At 34.2% G+C, this 19,112-nt stretch overlaps 3 protein-coding genes across 4 annotated transcripts; 2 read left to right on the top strand and 1 right to left on the bottom strand.

Annotated features, from left to right (window-relative positions):
* Positions 1-664: 664 nt before the first annotated feature.
* On the top strand, positions 665-3,970 carry LOC120337516 (perlucin-like). Of its 2 annotated transcripts, XM_039405319.2 has the most exons (6): positions 669-832; positions 1,395-1,571; positions 1,796-1,820; positions 2,414-2,502; positions 2,700-2,890; positions 3,445-3,969. In XM_039405319.2, exons 2-6 carry the CDS (start codon positions 1,425-1,427, stop codon positions 3,692-3,694), a joined length of 702 nt encoding a protein of 233 aa, XP_039261253.2. In that variant the 5' UTR covers positions 669-832; positions 1,395-1,424; the 3' UTR covers positions 3,695-3,969. The 2 variants fall into 2 exon arrangements, with proteins under 2 accessions (XP_077973339.1, XP_039261253.2); XM_078117213.1 differs by lacking the exon at positions 1,395-1,571 and having other exon boundaries at positions 665-832; positions 3,445-3,970.
* A 1,394-nt stretch (positions 3,971-5,364) lies between these two features.
* LOC120337517 (methyltransferase-like protein 27) lies at positions 5,365-6,162 on the bottom strand. The gene has a single exon (XM_039405320.2). The coding sequence runs from the start codon at positions 6,076-6,078 to the stop codon at positions 5,380-5,382; it is 699 nt and encodes a 232-aa protein (XP_039261254.2). The 5' UTR covers positions 6,079-6,162; the 3' UTR covers positions 5,365-5,379.
* A 2,541-nt stretch (positions 6,163-8,703) lies between these two features.
* LOC120337583 (uncharacterized) lies at positions 8,704-17,997 on the top strand. Its single transcript, XM_039405419.2, has 12 exons — positions 8,704-8,883; positions 9,160-9,247; positions 9,815-9,915; positions 10,552-10,720; positions 11,001-11,179; positions 11,444-11,533; positions 11,912-12,004; positions 12,174-12,294; positions 13,073-13,279; positions 13,434-13,594; positions 13,782-13,907; positions 14,269-17,997. The coding sequence occupies exons 2-12, from the start codon at positions 9,196-9,198 to the stop codon at positions 15,082-15,084; spliced, it is 2,115 nt and encodes a 704-aa protein (XP_039261353.2). The 5' UTR covers positions 8,704-8,883; positions 9,160-9,195; the 3' UTR covers positions 15,085-17,997.
* Positions 17,998-19,112: the final 1,115 nt, after the last annotated feature.

The following is a 19,112-nucleotide window of genomic DNA, read 5'->3' as shown; positions in this document are numbered from 1 at the left end:
GGAAAAAAATTTGGGCATAAAATTGTTTTGTCTGGTATTTACACTGATGGTGAACGGATGCAAACTCACGAAAATTGTTGAAGTTCCCAGTATAATTTCGATTTCTGATTTTGTATAATAAAAAACAAGTCATTTTCAATTAGTTGTATGCTGGGACAATTAGTTCTGAAAATTATTTAAATACAATACCATAAAATTCGGTATTCCCGTAGTATGTGTACCAGGTTAGGGTTGGGCTATAATTTTATTTCGATTTTCCTTATTTCAGTTCTATTATGAGTTCGGGGACTGTCTGTGTTAGCCAAGTGGATATCCCACCTGCCCATGGGTTTTAGTCCCTTTACACAACTTGATATAAAATGGGCGAACAAAATTAGTTACCTCCATATTGGTACACATAGTTCTGGAGCGCCCAAAAACTCAATATTAACATTTACAAGATATAGTTCAAAATCAAACATGCATGAATTGGGTTCAAAGCACTTTGAACCGTTCTATAAAATTTGCAGCATAATACGGGGGCAACCAATAATCGGCAACACAGTTTTGGATACTTTGCGCTTTTAATTGGTTGGAAATGCGAGAACCTAATTGAACTACATTGTTTCCACGACTGCCAACTTTTGTCAGATTGTTCACCAAAATTCTTATATTCCGGAAATAATCAAGAGCATGATTGCTCCGGTTTTTGAATTTCATATGTTGAACGCTCAACGGCCACAGTGTAGGCTTCATTCATTGGTGCAAGACATCGATTATAGAAAGTTTAAGCAGTGAAATGAAAAAAAATTCCATGCGGAAAAAGAACCAAAACTAGTCACAACAAATGCTAGTAAGTAAATTTTGTAGGCTATTTTCTACACTGAGCAGAAACTCTTCAAAGTCGCAACGAGCAATTTAATTTTGTTTCTGTCTGAATACATTGCTGCTGACAAAGTTACAGTGATTTATTGGACACGAAGTAGACATATGGATCGTTTTGTTAATATGTTGTTGAGTTGGTATGTTTCTTATTGTTGTGACGAAATCGCTTAATTACTGGATCATTTGCTCTGAAATTTTCAGTGGTTAAAGATTATTGTTGACGATATAAGTCTATTTTATGGTTCCTAAATTTGGTAATCATTTGGTATTTTGATTCAATCTGGCACTAGACGCACGAATCATCATGGTCACATGACCCGGTTAGGCTAGGACAGTACGGGTACCCGTTGGTAGGTTAGGGTAGGTATTCCGCGCGGTTGCATGCATCTTCGTACAGTATATGATTTTTTTTTTTTGAAAAATTGTGGGTAAAATATTTGTTCTTCGTGTCCATATATTTGAGTAGTAGTTCTTTTATTTCTGTATCGATGTCTTACAAAAATTTTATCTTATATATTTTTCTCGGTTAGTCGTTCAACTAGCATACTGACGATATTACAATGGGGCCTACAGGAGAAGACTCCGTTTCCTTTTATGTCACAATGAAAGAGGAAAGAAGAGAAAATAGATATACACGCAATGTAGTAATCGCATTGGGATCATTGCAGATAATAACGATGGTTATATTTTTTGTCGTGATCATGGAGGTGCACTTAATGCAGTATAATTTTTGTTTTCACCTAAAATATATATTTGAATTTTGAATGGAAGCAATTGTTTAATATGAATGGGAATGCTAGGTTCCTGACTTAATTAATAGGAAATTTGACCGATGTTGCTCTAGAAAACGAGTAATTGTGTTTGAACAACGACATTGAGTTAAGAAAATCATAAGAAATATGTATGATACTTACCTATACTTCTTTTACAGATTAGAATCAATCCTGATACCAAAAGTAAGTGATTTTCATAATCATTCATGATAAGAATATTTATTTTACAGATATATTTCTACATATGTTTGTAGCATACAGGATATTAAAAAATGTAAAAAAAATATGGTTCAAGTTCAAAATATTCAAATACTGTAACCTAAACCCGTAATTTCCCATCTAGGTATAAAGTTAAGACAAATCTAATTTGTCATATGCTTGTTCAACCTTTCAATATCAATCTCAAGTCAATAAGTTTATAATTATTTTATTAACCTGCAAACTAGTGTTCCTCAGTTGAAAAAATGGAGCATTGGTAAATAACTAACTATACGTTAAATTACGTTCATTGTGAGGATGTGTCGCGAAATATCGTTATTACGTTGGCATATACTTAACCAGATTGTTCAGACAATGTGACTCCGGGGATTCGATCGATTATACTTAAAATGGTATAAATGAGTGAATCCGATTTTAATTATGCTTAATTGTCAGCCGTTTTCGTGATTTTTTTCTTCATGATAAATCTGTACTTGAGGAAATTTCGGATTTGAATTGGGATTTATGGCAATTCGACATGTCATATATAATATTATTACTTTTGGTGTATTTTTTAGATACGATAAACAATTTCACGGCGAAATTGGCGAACATGGACTTCAAAGACGCCATTCTTAGCAAAAAGGAGATTGCTTTAATCGATACGGTAAGCGGCGTATGTGAGATCACAATTCCAACATCTTGCTGCTGGGTATCGTTATGCTTGTGTTTCGCTTTCTGAGTGGCCTCCATACCTTCTGTGGAGCCGAAGTGCGCACTCTGCATATGTAACGACATTGCTTTTCAACAAGTTGTTCTGAAATGTATATTATACAGCAATACACTGTATTATTATTTTTTCAGTATGATGATATTTCTGATATTGGGGAAAAGGTAGAAGCTCTGATGCGTATTTCCGGATGGTACAAAGCAAAAAACAACCGCTACTACAAACTGTTTCCTTTAAAAGTCAACTACTTTACGGCAATCAATAAATGCAGGAGTTTTGGAGCAAAACTAGCGTCTGCTGGAATACGAAATCCAAAAATAAGAAAGTAAGAAACGTCACATGAACTATTGAATATTTTTGTTCTTGAACAAAATCAATCTAAGAGTAAAACCACTAATAATGTATGTGGATGCAAATAGTCAAAACGTTGAGACATTTTTATATTTGCCCCATTCCAGGTTATGGTTATAGTATGAAAAAGTAACCTTTTGCTCTCGAGCCTATAGCAATAAGTCCGCGTAAATTGTTCTTTTCCAAGCGAATAACAGGTTTTGAACAATTGTCTGCTAGGACAGATTATTTACTATGTAACGTCAAGTTACAATTTATTTCGATATATAAACATTAATCCCGCTCCTGAAGTATGTGAACCAGGATGGCGGACACCGGAACGTAGTATGTGTACCAGGTTAGGGTTAGGCCATAATTTTATTCCAATTTTAGTTCCATTACAAATTCAGGGACTAGCCAAGTGATTGCGCATTTGTGTCCAAAAAGCATCCCATCCAAACGCGGTAGTTTATAAAAGTTTTGATTTTAAAATAGCGAAAATCAGTAAACATCAACGCAACGACATGCAGCTCAATTTTTCTGTTTCAGTGAAATTATCCCTAAATTAGTACAGCCAACTGGACTTGACACTTGGATTGGAATCGATGACCTAAAAATGGAAGGCAGGTGGATTTGGTCAGACGGTGTAGCATCGAACAAAAACAATACAATATGGCGACCTGGGCAACCAGATGATGCCAGGGGTAAAGAAGAGTGCGGACATCTGGATAACGGTTATCAATGGGCTGTTAATGACAACATCTGCACCTTGTTGTATTTCTTTCTTTGTGAAATTTGATTGGGTTTCTATACTGTTTTAATGCAGACTCTATTTGGGATCATTTCACAAAATAAAATACTCCGTAGCATTACTGTAGTTATAGATGCGTAATGTTTCAAATGTAGTTTGTATAGCTCTTTTATATAGAATAAAATGTAATAATCATCATAAAATATATATGATGTAATCAGTTTTAGTAATTATTGAAGTTTATCATATTATACTTGTAGGGTTACTCTGTATACTAAATAGACATATTAAGATCTAAAGAAAATAATTCAGAAATTCTGAATCAGAATACATGTCACAAGAACCTTAATAACCTACATTGCTTTCAAATACACTATAAGGAGGAGGTAGTGCTTCGCCAATTGTCGCAAGTAGGCGTTCATTAGCCGTAAATGAATTATATATCAAAATTAACAAGTATACACTGATGTAAACGGTTCGTCAATGTCTTTCGTTTTGCTTAATTCCGACTTAACCAATTGACATAAGTTTTATCTGACTTGGGTCGTATACTAGAGCAGTTTGAGTCATATTGGTCACGGAAACAGGTTTTGGCAAAGGGTGGTCCTCTTGCCGCAAGCTAGAGCTTGCAATCACGTTAATACAGAAATATTGAGAAAAACTCTCATGTTTGTGTTAGTAAACATTTGCTAACGCGCAGTTTCTCGGGAACATTTTTTGCAACAATAGGCACATTATTTTCACGAAATAAGTTTGTCATAAAGGTACATTACTGAAAGAAAATCTCTTGATGCACCTATATTCGGGCAATTGTTTTTTGAAGACCTACATTTTACCAAGAATTTGCATTCACGAAATATCATTGTTTGATAAATAGCTGTTAACAACGATGTCTATGAAGTAAAGGTAGACCTCATTGGGACAATGAAGGGTACCCTACTTAGGCGTAAAAGATTCAATGAACCTGGTGGATATGATCAGAACGAGTGTTGACATAGTGAGTCCTCCTCCACAAAGGTAAAAAACAAGTCCGAACACTTGGTGTCTCAATTGTATAGGCTAAGCAGCGAAGAACACTTTCGAGCAAAATGTTAAAGCTATGTTAAACTTGTGGCTACATTTTACTGTAATTTGTTTCGACTCTAATTTTCATTTAACGATGTGACGCATATTCATTATTTCTTATAAATCTCAATCAATATTTGATAACCAAAATTAGCATTGTTCAACCAATAATTCATAACAGTATTAGCATTCTGATAGTAGAACTAGGATGCCTGTCTTATATGCATAAACCTAAATAGCTTCTTCAGAATATATTTATCAAGAAATACATAGCGAAGACATTTTCTTCGTCTATGGATCTACTAGACCGCCGGTTCTCAACCTGGGGGCCATGGCTCACTGATGAGCCACAGAAACACTTTCAGTTGGGTCACAAACACATTGAAAATTGCAAGATTTATTGATTAATTTAGTTTCATTTGTGTAACTATAGTTAAATTTTGATGGCAGTAGCAATAAATGCTGCTGATGACGTTTGTTACAGTATGGTGATTTGATTACAGTTATCAAATTGAGAGTGTCTACATTGCGGGAAGACATTTTTTTTGTAGTTTTACCTTGGCATGGAAAAGTTGAAAGACCACAAAATTTTTGTGCAACAAAAATGGGCCACAACAGAAAAAGTTTGAGAACTCCTGTACTAGTCAATATCATCAATAAATTTTCATTTATTTTTTCTTATAGCAATAAATGTGATTACTTGCGGAGGTTTCAATCTGAATATTATTGGGTACATCGTCGTCTTCTATTTGAAATGCACTTTCGATACTGCGAACTTCGAGTTCTTCAATTTTTCCAGAATTAATCAGACATTTTAAAACTTCATCAACAGTTTTTGCCACATCCACATTGATTCTACTTTTTGATAAAACAAACAAAATAATTCCTTCAGGTATCAAAACATTCAGAAAATCTTCCAATACTTTGGGATCCAAATGATTCTTAGTTATTGCTCCAACGCACATTACACCATCGTACTTCAAGCTTGGACTAGGCATAATAGGCTTTCCAGGCAAGATAAATTGAGTGAATAAATCATCATAGATCACCTTTTTTCTGGCAACATTAAGCATTTCAGCACTGCCATCAATCCCATGTAATAGTCCTTTAAAATTGTTTTTACGTAAAAATTCTCCGACTAGTCCAGTGCCGCATGCAACGTCGAGTATTTTTGTCGATTCGCCACAACCTAAATATTTCAAGGCACATTGTGAAGCTTGATTTGGAGAACTATAATTTAAAACGTCAAGGTCGCGATCGTATTCCGTGGCCCACTCATCATAAGCTTTCATCAAAGCTTTTTCTCCGTCACATTTGTTATACACTGTGTTACATTTCTCCCAGACCAACTTGGCTTGGTTGTCCATCTGTGTTTAATAGCTTATACACTAATGTACCGAGAAGAAAGATCTTGTGTATAGACCTGATATGCATACATTAATTTGAAATCAATGCATTAAAAGTCCTCTTATATTACCATCCTATTCATATCTTGGTGATATGAAAATGCAGCAAGTCGCGTTTCTTAATTTTATTTCACAAAGTAATTTAAACGTTGAATAGGTCTTTTAGACAACTACTAAATAATTTAAATTGATATTTGAATATCCGCTCAAATTCAACTTTGGCATTTTTCCTGTTGAAATGTTGTCTAGTCTAGATTCTAGAAGATTGCATAGACCAGGGCTGGCCAACCTGCTTTCGACCTCGATTGACTAAAATCTTCAAAATAGATCGCGATCGACTGATCGGTAATAAGGTCCTAAACAAAAACGAATGGGCACTGAATGTGCAGATAACTGCACACACGGCACACGCATACAAAAACTTCCTCCGCGGCCAATAAGAAGGCTTTGTGGGCACATTATTATTAAAATCGACACAAAATTTGTATTTTTTATGTTTCATTTAAGTAGTTGATTTGATTATTTAATTGTTCCCGGAGTAAATGTTAATTTATTCATTTAAATAATACAATTCAGATAAATGGCGTGCCTAACTTTTAGTCGGAAGTGTTGAAAATTCTTCAAGAAACCTTGCCAAGTATTATCCAAACAGCGAAAAATGAATATTCTCAAACCATAAATGTTACATGACTGCTCAAACTTCAGTATCTAATTTACAATTTCCTCCAAACGCGATTCTTCGCTTGCTTAGAATTAAAACAAATTGGGCATTTTTATGCCACTGCTACCATTGCGAATAAAATTTATCACACTATTCTTGGAGTTAGACAATACCTTTTGCACACTCTGGAAGTTATTGAAGGATCGATCGTTTGTCAGTCTAGTCTAGACACGCGATATTCGACACTTCATTTTTGAACCTTGGCAGCGGAAAAACTTGCATTTGTTACGTAATAACACCCCTGGTATAGACAGTTGGAGCTATTACAAGAGTATTTCAGAAAAAATACCCTATTTGCTCAATAAACAACAATAAAATCTTTGATACTTTGGTGTCATTGATACGATCTGGTACAACAACAAAAACGTAAAACACATTCAAATAATTTCATATGACATATATATATATATGTTTATTGATTTTTAAAACTATTTGAAGGCAACTTCAAACTAAACAGTCGTGTAACGCAGTCTATTATTGCAATGAATAAATCCGTGAAATTCGACTTTTCAATGTAGTCTGTTTATCTGCCCAAGCCCTCTGTACCTAAGATTCACTAACACTAGTGACAAACGCAGCTGGCCTAGAACTCGTACATTGAAATTCATCTTATTCTTAAATAGATTTGAAATAGCGATCTGTAAGACAATCCGAACAACTGCACGTTTTGCGCGCGTCTGCTACAGCAGTGAATTTTACTTGAGCAACAGTGCGTACAAAGGTTGCTGTGCACAAAGAGATAAGAAAAAATAGGAGTCTTTTACAGAGCAATGGGATTAGACTAATCGGCTTGTTTGCATTTGGCAAACATATATGCGCCGTGTATTCCGATTCACCAAAACATGTGAAATAGCAGGGCTTAATATCAATAGTAGTCTCATGTATCCATACTCTTTTAGTGAGTATATTATATATATATATATATATATAAATATCATGTTCTGTATAAATGTTTTTAATCCATCAGCACTTACTTAACACCGGGTTGTAGCCTCTAAGGCGCATCATTGCTCAGCTCACGATCAGACTTAACAAAACGGACGTGTTCCGACTGTAAAATACCAGATGGATTCTGATTTTACTAGCTTATCAGGAAGCGACGCATGTAATTTATGCCCGCAGTATATTTTACCTTGTTATAGACACTATTTCTAGCGTGGTGCAAAAATTCAGTTGGATATTCAGTTTTACATGTGGCGAACTAGCTGCAGAAAATATCTTCAAGATCTCCTTGAGAAAATATCAAACGCAAATCTTCCGCAGTATAAAATCTTTTTATTCAACTTTGCTTGATTGAACTGCAATTCCGTGCCCATACCTAGCTGTACATGTTTTAATATGGTTTACTGAAGAGCATTGAATGGGGGGGGGGGGGGGGGGGTACTTGCCTTAGAAATAAGCAGATGGTTACTTTGTAGGGGCGCGGGTTAAAAAATAAGCACAAATCTTAAAAATAAGCACGATATGGTAACCCTGGTTATAGGGCATTCATGATGATAATTGTTGAGTTTTGTTTATGGTAAAATTTTTCGATTTAACTATCCAACACTTTATATTATACTTGAATCAAATAAATATTATCGAGAATCACACAATAACGAATTATCTTGAACAGAAGAACCTATACTATATTTATAAATGCGTGGGACATGTAGTGCTTCTAATTATCTGCCTATAAGTAAAGATCACGCCGAATTACTACCTAAACCGCCAAATTAAATGAAAATTAGGATGGAATTTTCAATCTATATGAAATTGTTACATGATATAATTACTATTAGCTGATTTAGCTCGTTTTATTTCAACATCACATAGATGCCTGAAGGCATTGTTGCGATTTTGATCCTAGTCAGTCATTTATTTGTATTTATCGAATCGGCAGTATACTCAAAAGTTTGTTGTTTTACCACCCTAAATATTTGCAAGGTGGCCGCGGGGAAAATTTATTAATGCATTATCTGAAGCATCAGTTGGTCAAGTTGTCGTCGCTAGTTGCCTTGCATTTTGAAGCAATTTAATCGACATTGATCGCAGCAACGGATTCGGTAAGTGCCGATAAGTATCTTAGGTCACCATAGGCGTTCAATTATTTTGTATTCGTCGTTATTCTATTTTGTCTTCCGAGATTTTAGTATATTCTTCAAATTAGATCCTCTTCCTTCTGTTTTTGAAAGTGACTCATATCTCGTGGTAGAAGTGAGCATTGTCATGTACAAAAAAGAGCAGTTGCACTTGGTGGTACCATTAAATAGACTCTCTTTCTCTGAATTTTGACGAACGACTGACTCTCATTGCAAAACTAGAAATCTACTTTTTCGCAGGTATTTACCACAAGGGACAAAAAAAGAATAAGAGAAATGTATATTGGCAACATAGGAACAAGTCTGTTTGTTGCTTTTGCATTACTAGGTAACTTTTCATACTTTTGGGTGAAAATAATATTTTACGATATCGATATAAGTAAAAATAACGACTACTGAATAATGTAATGACTGGATAAATTGTTGAAAAATCAGAGATTGGAGAACAAATATCCTTGACATCGTGGGAACAGATAATGTTGTTGTCGCGTTCAGTACTTAATTATAATTTTCCGGTAATTTTAAGGACGAAAGTATTATTTAAAGGCAGTCTTTCCGGTAACTATCCCATTATTGAGTTTATATTTACAAAGTAATCGATGAATGTTGCTGGTTTGTATTAGTAATATGTGGAGTGCGTCAATCAACGTGCGGTAATTATAATTGTGTAATCATTGAAGGCCTAATGACTTTTCCTTTACTCCAACACTTCTGTTCTGTTCGGTATAAGCACATACAGTAAATTGATCTTACATATAACATAGTTATTAACTTTCCTAAACAATTTTAATTTGTCACGTATCTGTCAATTATGAACAAGATAGGCTGTACGATTAACAGTCCGCACTGTTATTGGAAATTTTCTCTTATAAATCAACAGAGGTTTTATTTTCAGCCTCAGTATTAGCAGATTTGAAGGTATTGTCAACAACAGCTTCATCTATTGAATGGAATTTAGAAGACCAGTTAAACCCTGAAAACAAATATACTGCTGAGGTACACACCATAATTTTATCTTTTTCTTTTGTAATTTTTAATAATAATATAATAAGCAATAGAACAATCTCAATCACAATTTTAATTTAGTAAATTATCGAATCTCCAAATGTCAGTAATTAAAAAAGTATGGCGAGTGAGAAGTTGTTTACACTTAAATCATCATACATTCAAGTTATCGTCTAAACCTGCATTTATGTAGTGCCCATATTCGAACTTGGATGTTCGAATTTGGCTCGAGAGTTCAGGCCGAAAATAAGCATTTTCAACAGATCATTTTTTGTTAATGTTTTCTTACACCTCTCACAAATATTTTATAATAATTTTCACGCCCACATAACAGAATATTACTTGTAAACTAATTGACATAAATTATCTCTTGGACCAGCTTTGTGGTATCTATACTGTGGTAGGTCCGATATAATCAAAGAGATGTACTTTCGTACTGGAACGATTGAACCTACAACTCGAAACCTGTTTATGAGACCACACAGATTACAGTTCAAATCATAAATTATTTACACAGCTCCAAGCATGACCGTGACCTGAATTTCTTGTCATACGTACAATACTCTGCATCTAGTATGAATTTTCAAATGTTTTTATTTAGTTTATTGAATTAGAATTATGTTATAGGTTATTCAATATGCCGGATCAAGTAAAGTGAGAGTAATTGACGAACCAATAAGAACGAAAATTAAATCGTATCGGGCTTTCAATTTAAAGTCAAACGGTCTTTATCAACTGCAGATTCGTATGGCAGGAGTTAAAGGGATTCATATAATGAGTCCTCCAACTTATACTAGTAAGTTTTCTAAATTAAAAATACATACTGATGGTAGACAGTGTAATAGTACAATAGTACGCATCCAAGCCGACGACGTTTAGCACTTTTTCTTTTCCAAATTGCGAGTTTATTTTAATAACAGATGTGACCAAGCTGACTGGATGTTTTTTAGTTATTCGTTTAATGACCCTTCTTCATACTTATGATTTTTTGTTATTTTAAAAGTTTGAAGCTCAAGAAATTATGCCATTCTAGTTAAAATCCATCCCAATAATAAACTTTTTAATCAATGATATAGATTTAAAATGTTATTCCTGTACCGGAGTCAAAGATGCAGATTCATGCACAAAAGTAATCGAATGCTCACCCAACGAAAGGCAATGTTATACTCGTGTGAGATATTTGCCAAAATCTGGAGGCAGATTTTCAATTTCGAAGGGATGTAAAGTTTCCACTGATGTATGCAAGCCAAATTTGGTAAGTGTGATGTTATATTAGTTGTTTATTTTAAAGGTCTCAAACAATCAGCTATTTATCTATTCTTTGGCCTACTGGCTCCACGATGATTCTAGTAGTCATTCAAGAAATCAAACGAATATATTTGTGTAGGATTTTATTGTCCGATGAAAAACAGTCCTCACCCGACAACTATAATTCACCTCTAACGAAGAAAAAGATTGATTACATGCTATACAATATGCAAGATAGATTATGAATGCGTATGCGCACTTGATTTTTTAGGAAAGAATAAAAATACAAAGAGAAGCCAACTCTGAAACTGGTGATTTAACTGATGAACAGGTTTTAAAAACAATGCCAGGACTGAAATTTGTGAGTATCAAAGTATTATTCATATCTTTGCTATATGTATATGATAAATGTTGTTGTAATCACACGTACAATTTTATTCAAATCCTTTTAGTCACAGTATATATAAACAGTATATCTATATTTACGTTGGGTTTTGTGCATTGCAAGAATCAACTCTAAAGACGAAAAAAATATGAAATTCCTATGTTAACCAGTTGACGAAAATTTTTATTTTCGGACATAAATCCCTTTCTATTGCCTATTTAAATGCTATCTTACACTTTTTTACCTTTCGTCACGAGGCACTCAATCCAAATGACAAACTTATTAAACTTGGTTATTAAAATTATCTCTAACAATAATACATCATGAAAAATAACACGATTGAAATGTATTTAGTTTGGCAGTTTAGAGAAGTTATTTCAAAAATCTCCATCGATTCTTAAAAGAGTGAAGAAAAAATACAATGAAAATAAAAAGAATATGCTGCAGGTTAGTATATGTTTGATTTAATATTTTAGTTTAGTAATGATTCCAGCATTTAGATTGCTTTTGAGGTTGAATATTTCAACATGTAGAAAATTGGCATTATATTATCAATCTTATAGATAATTGCAATAAGGATATTAATAGCTCATGCGGGAAGCTGCATTATTTTTAGAGCGCACTAAAAGCAAATTGTTCTCAACGGGAAGATCCAACAAATTTTTGTAGATGCTGTTGCAATTCAGAAAGATGTAATCATGGTATGATGGATTGTGGATTGACGGATCCCCCGGATTGTGAGTTATTTTTTTTAATTTTCAGTAATGGGTTGATGCGGTAAATATTGGTTCCCATCTTAGGTTTATATACCTGTAGCTGTTTACAGGTGATTAGATATAGGAAATTATATATTGAGTAGTTTAAGTCAACTCTTGGTGCAGATATATAATTTAACTTCAAGTCTATTGTCATATTATGATATTAGGCTACATTTACATATTCTGAAATCAACATAAGATTAATATCATTTGAATGTAATTTTAAAGATGACGTTTAGCCAAACACCTAAACTATTCTCCCTAAAGAGTTTGTCAGCACTCAGTGGACCCAAGACATACAATAAAACCTGGCTATTGGCAGGAAAGAAGAATTAGAAAAAATATATAGCTCCAGCCAAAAGAATGAAATAGTTTATAGATTAATATATATAAAAATAAGCTACAAAATTTGTATATATAGTACCAAACGACATTATCAGATAAAAACAGAATACGTTACGTCAAAACTATGTAACGTCGTACCAATTGCCGACTATTTCCAGTAACCGCAAAATGAAAACTAACGTCATTTGTTTATTTTCACTTCTCTAAAGAGCTTTTGTTTGTTTTGGAACAAGCGGATATTTTATGCTTTTCATCTAAAGTAAATTTAATGATTAAAGTAATCTAAAACCATGCATTTTGGGTTCAGATAAAAATTGCTTGATATTTGTTTGCTTAATTGATTTTTCTTTAAAAGGGGATAAATCGAAGACATACTTTTACAGCTTGTTTCTATTTTGTAACATGTAATTAGATAAAGAAGCGGAACCTTTACCTCCTGATATCGCCACAACTGCCGCTCCAACGACAATACCAGAAACACCTATGCGAAACGTGGCACCCGTGTGTCGAGATTTTAATGGCGGATGCGATCACATTTGCATTCCAATAAACAAAACATCAGTTCGCTGCGAGTGCTATGAAGATTATACGCTACAAGAAGATGGACAAACATGTAAAAGTGAGACAAAAACGATAAGAAAATATTAAAATCAAACGTTTTATGTGCCCTAATTATTAATTGTTTAGGGTATTTTTGAGTGGTACAGGACCGGATATTATTTGCATATTATTTTTGCAAAAAAAAATAATTCACAGTAATATTTATCTTGCAGCTCATCTACTTCATGCTGTTGCTGATGCTGGTCCAGACATTACAATAACATTACCCCAAAACAGAATAACAATTTCTGCTATTAATACAAAGGGCTCAGTAAAAAGATATCGATGGTGGGCCCCAATCGCATATGGTGACATTGGTGGCATGTCTGTATCGGTAAGTTAAATGTAATTAAGAGAATTTCCTTCTCCCAGAAATTCAACTCCAAATCAGATATTAATAATCTAATTTTAAAATAAATCGTATTGGCAAACTAGATTTTTAAATACGACCAGTAATTCAATGCAAATACATGTATCGGAATTTCACCACAGTATAACAATTTACAATATGACGGTTTTAGAATACAACACAACGTGATTTGAATGTTGTTAATTTGAGTGAAGGGACGTATAAATTTATTCTAACGGTTACTGGAATGGATGGTCGTCGGTCATCAGATGTTATGACGTTGACAGTAAAACCACACGTGAGTAGTTTAAAAACATTGAATTAGAAATATCAAATATATTGTCTGTATTTTGTATGGGTTTTGCTAGTTATAACATATTTCTCTGGATAAATCATACCCGACATTGTGCTTTTTTCACACGTGTATTGTATGTTTTGTTTATTGAATATGATATCAACAAGAATCTATGGTGCCAGCTATTCAACAAATTAATAAATTGTACAATCTCTTACAGCTTTATATACAGATGTTTGCTTAGAGTAAGGTCCGTGCACTGCACTCAAAGACGAAACTATTTCAATAGCTGAAATGAAGTATCGTTATTTAGAGTGGACAATCAAAGTGTCAAGGATAGCTTTGATATATTGTTTATTTTCAGCCCTCTACAATTAACGATAGAGAGGAAACTGCTAAATTGATAAACAAGCCTGTGAAACTACAAGTTACTGTTATTGGCCAAAGTCGATTTGGTTCTGTAATACGTCGCAAAGAATATAAAAACTTTGTAAAGAAGCTCAACGTTACCACGGTACCACCTTCTACTACTACATTATCACGCCTGCTATTCAGAAGTAAGCCAACAATGCCAAAAATATCCATTTTTCGCCGTTCTAGAATTTCTAAGCCAAAAACGACACCCGTTGTTTTATCGAAAGGTCCACTTCTAAATCAAACTACACGCAAACCTGTTAACAATAAAACCAAGCCAACTCGACCCAGAATTTCAAAACCTAAAAGAAGACCTACAGCTAGATCAAGGGTCCCGAAACCGACGACGACTGAAAATATACAGACATCTTCTTCGATTATCACAACTACATCCTCAAATAAAAACTTCCATACCCCAAATCAAACTAGACAAAAATCACAGATGACGCGCCCAGCACCAACCACCTCTTCAAAACTCAATGAAGAGAAAAAACGGTCGACAGAAACCCCAGAGGTAAAGTTAACTACAGAAGTTACTGAAAATAACGCTACATCCCGGAACAAAATTTATTTGTCTGAACCAACGACAGCAATCAAGGAAGGTACTCCCTCTGTTCGTACGACTCCATTTAGTGCAAAACCAACGATATCCAAAGCTATGCCAACTCCTATTTCCCCAACTACTGCAAAATCAGTTGTTTTTCACACAAGAAGCAAAAAACAACATCAAGGAAGTAAGATGTCCTCCGGTAAGAAGGGAAAGTAACAATTCATGATTTAATTCAGATTTTCGCAATTTCATTTTTTCTGTGGCGTATTTCGGAACAATGACACAGTTGAAAAAATCAAGAATGTGTTTTCATATATTACATTTCATACTTTACACAAAAATTAGAACAACAGGAATATTTTAAACATAAAATCCTCTTTCGATATGGCATGCACCATCTTATATATGTTTGAAAAAAGTGTTCATCTATGTATTGGGAACACCGATTATTATCTTTTTGTGACCAAATATGCAACAGACTAAATTTTTGTATATATGTAATGCGGGCAAGTGTCGATAAAGTTTTTAGATACTGGGTGGGGTACTGCAGTAATATAATGGCTCTAGAGTCTAGACAGAAAATGTAACCCTTAAGTTTCATGTTTGCCGAGTTCTTTAGCTAGGTAATGTTGAGATTGGTGTTTGTTAAATCACGGAATTTTGATGTTGTATCTATAAACGTCAAGACGGTGCCAATATGGAAATGACGTCTTGTGATCGGTACAAGGAGAATGAATTGTCTCCGCAGACAGGACCAAGACGATGAGATGTAATTGTAAGCGATATTACAAAACCAAACACGAAAAAAAATACCGCAAATACCACGTTATTTCTAGGGATGCAATTTTTTAAATAACTAAAGGCTTTATATATCTTCTTTAAAAAACTCAATAGAACGGTAGACTTTAATTCTTAAATATATTTAAAATGAGTGAACTCGCGATGTTTGATCACTTTTGGGTTTTCTCCGACTGCGGCCCGCAAGACCTCCTCAAAAGTTTCTGTGGCCTGCCAACCTCGCAACCTTGGACCACCCTTTGATTTGGCATTTTAATTTACGCTCGCACAAGACGAATGCATCATCATTATCACAGAACCTGGTAAAGCTAAGGCAGTCCGGGTGCAGATACTATTAAGTTACGATAGTTCATAGTTTCAGCTACGTCCGGGATATATTGTTTGGGGAAATTGTGGTTAAATATTTCGTTTTGGCTTTCGTGTCCATATATCTGATCATTGTTTTCTTTGATTTATTTGAATATTTCAAATTTTTACTCACTTCAAAATTTTAGGTCAAACACAGTCTTCAGTGACCCTTATTGCATAATTAATATATATATATGGTTAGTGTTTACACAATAACATATCATTTATTCACAGTAAGATTCATTTTCATGTATAATTTTGCTCATTCTTATTTTTGAAGTTTGTGTCATACATTGTTAGGTAGGTTTTGGCATATAACGATATGCTTGGTACATGACCTGGATATAAGAACACCTTTGTTTCAATGCAATGAATTATAATTATGTAATGATTACACTTGAACGAAATCGAATTCCTTTATTTTTAACTTAATATACCACTTGAAAATGCAGATGGCCATTTTCGATATTATATTTAAAACAATGATCCTGTTTCAGAATTTAATGATATTGTATTTTTTTCGAATGGTGGCTATTGTACCGTAATTGTCATCGATACAGAGCATTTCAAGCCATCATTAAAATAATTAGCAATCGTCAGATACACTGATTTGTTTCTAATACATGTATGTATGAATAATAAAAATTCATTTAATCATTGTCTCGTGTTCGCCAAGAAAGTATTTATTGGGAAATTATTTCTCTCCATCAGTAGAGTAATATTTATTTGAGTAAGGTAACTTTAAGAGAATGAAAAACGTCACAGAAAGCAGCATAGGATACACAAATGAAACAAAGGATGCATACGATGCAAATGGAATTCAGATACGTCTCTGGGTATTCAGCATATGCCAGGTGCTGAATATTTCATCTTTTCTCGTGTCTACATGGATATTGGTCTCGATGATTCTGTTTGGTACAAAATATAAGCGATTGAGAGTAAAAACGACCAATGGGAAAAACAACTTATTATTTATAATGGTGTTTTCGACAACTATCCTGTATATTCCAAGAATATCTATGATTCAGTTAATGTTATATAACGATATTAACGTAACAGAAGACATCATGTGTGGTGTCGGATTGTTCGGATACAAATTTGTATATGTCATCAGCCTTTTTTTCGTGTATCTTACTTTGTGGTTTCGGCAACAAATTCTCTATTCCAGACCAAATGTAAGAAGTGCACTTCGAATGCCAGAATGGTTTTTCCGCTTCATGAGTCCCATTTGTTTGGTAGCTATAGTCATTACTAATGCATATGCAATGTTTATGCACTTATACGTGGTCAAGACAGAAGGTGGGCCTATTGGATGCATTTTAATTTTGTTCCCATTTACAAGAATCATGCATTTTTGTCAAGTCGCACTGGTAGCCCTTGGCCAGATAACACTATTGTTGCTTTTTGTGATTCCACTTTGTCAGAAAGTTAAAAATACCAAAAGTAAATTCAATCAGAACCACCCTAAATCACATTACAGTACAGTAAATTTGAGTGTTTCCAACTTGAAACCAATCCCCCAAAAGTCAGCACTTGATTCCAAAATCTCATCCATTGTTCCAATTTTAAAGAAATCAAGCTTCTTGTCTGCTTCATGCATAGTGAGCGATCTTATGGCATTTTTCGTAATTATTTTATGTTTGAAAATATTTCCCGACTTGAAAGCACAAAGCATAGCGTTGACTGCATTTGAAATGAACGCTCTCGTGAACAATGTTGCAATATTTCTGGAACTGAAAGAATGGAAATCAATTCTGTTCGTCATATCCAATTGTATTCGTTCCCAGAATCAATTGCCACAACAACACTCAACTTCTGTTAAAGAAGTTTCCACTGTTGCCGCGACTGGATTATAAATACGACATTTGATGTTTTGAGCTGCGAGATAGGAATGTAATATGTGTCATATAATAAATATATAAAATATTCAGCAACAACTGTAATTGATCAATTTTGAATGTTGCTCTTGACTGATAATTTTTGCTTATAAAGTATGGAAAATACCATTTTTATTATTATTTTGGGTGCTCCCGAAGTATGTGTACCAAGATGACGCACAACCTGAACATAGTATGTGTACCAGGTTAGGGTTATCAAGTTGCGCGCTATCTTGGTGCACATACTTTCGGAGCGCGTAATTTGTTTGTTGGACACGAAGTATACATATTGATCACTTGTTGCCAGTGTTGCTTTTATGAATAAATCTCATTAGTACTGGACCTGTTGATTTTACTGTTTTATTGCAATTGATTTTATCGTTTTTTTTTTCAATTGAAGAATGTAATACACAACCAAGCATTCAACTTGTTACAATTAGAGACTTGAAAGCGAGCCGTTGAAGAAGCCCATCTCGGCACTCACGGAGTCCAAGAGGGAACAACTACGCAAACTATATCGGTCTCACCTAGGTCAATTTACCCGTCTTCAACGATTAACAACCCAAAGAACTAATGTTTTGTTCGCAACGCACTATCTACAATCCGACGAAATCCGTTGATAGATAAGTGGATCCCATTCAAAATCTAATCCGATTGCCAACCGATTTTCATCAACTCATTTTTATTTGTTATTTTCACTCAACAATCCGCAGTTTATCGTGGAAATTCGATATACATTACCCAATGTAATCGCTTTATGCATACCCATATGATCGTATTAATATTCTCAGGTAACAAGTAATGCGAAGATGCAATATTGAATGCAACAAAATAAAAACACAAATTGGGAAATCAGAGTGACAATGTAGATACAGCACACAAAAATTGTCATCGTAAAATAGTGTGGTATTGGTATTAGTCGTTGTGAGTTATTCCAAAACGCCCCAAGCTCCACTTTTTCACAAACTTTGAACGCAGAGATGAGAGTTGATTGTTGTTGGTTGCCAAGTAACAATAGCATTCAATGGCCTATTTGGCACAAGAAAACAATGGCGAAGGTAGGATAATAATTAAATGATGGAGGTTTTCCTGTTTGCATATAATAATGAGCTGACTTCACAATCGCACAAGTAGTTGATATTCAAATTAAATATGTTAAATTGAACTCAACGCAGGCACAATTCGATGAAAGATTACCTTGTACTGTACAACTACCAGGCT

This window comes from Styela clava, chromosome 10 (assembly GCF_964204865.1).
Source record: "Styela clava chromosome 10, kaStyClav1.hap1.2, whole genome shotgun sequence".
Classification (NCBI taxonomy): domain Eukaryota; kingdom Metazoa; phylum Chordata; class Ascidiacea; order Stolidobranchia; family Styelidae; genus Styela; species Styela clava.
The sequence above is the reverse complement of the archived record's forward strand: the minus strand, read 5'-3'. Positions and strand labels throughout refer to the sequence as shown.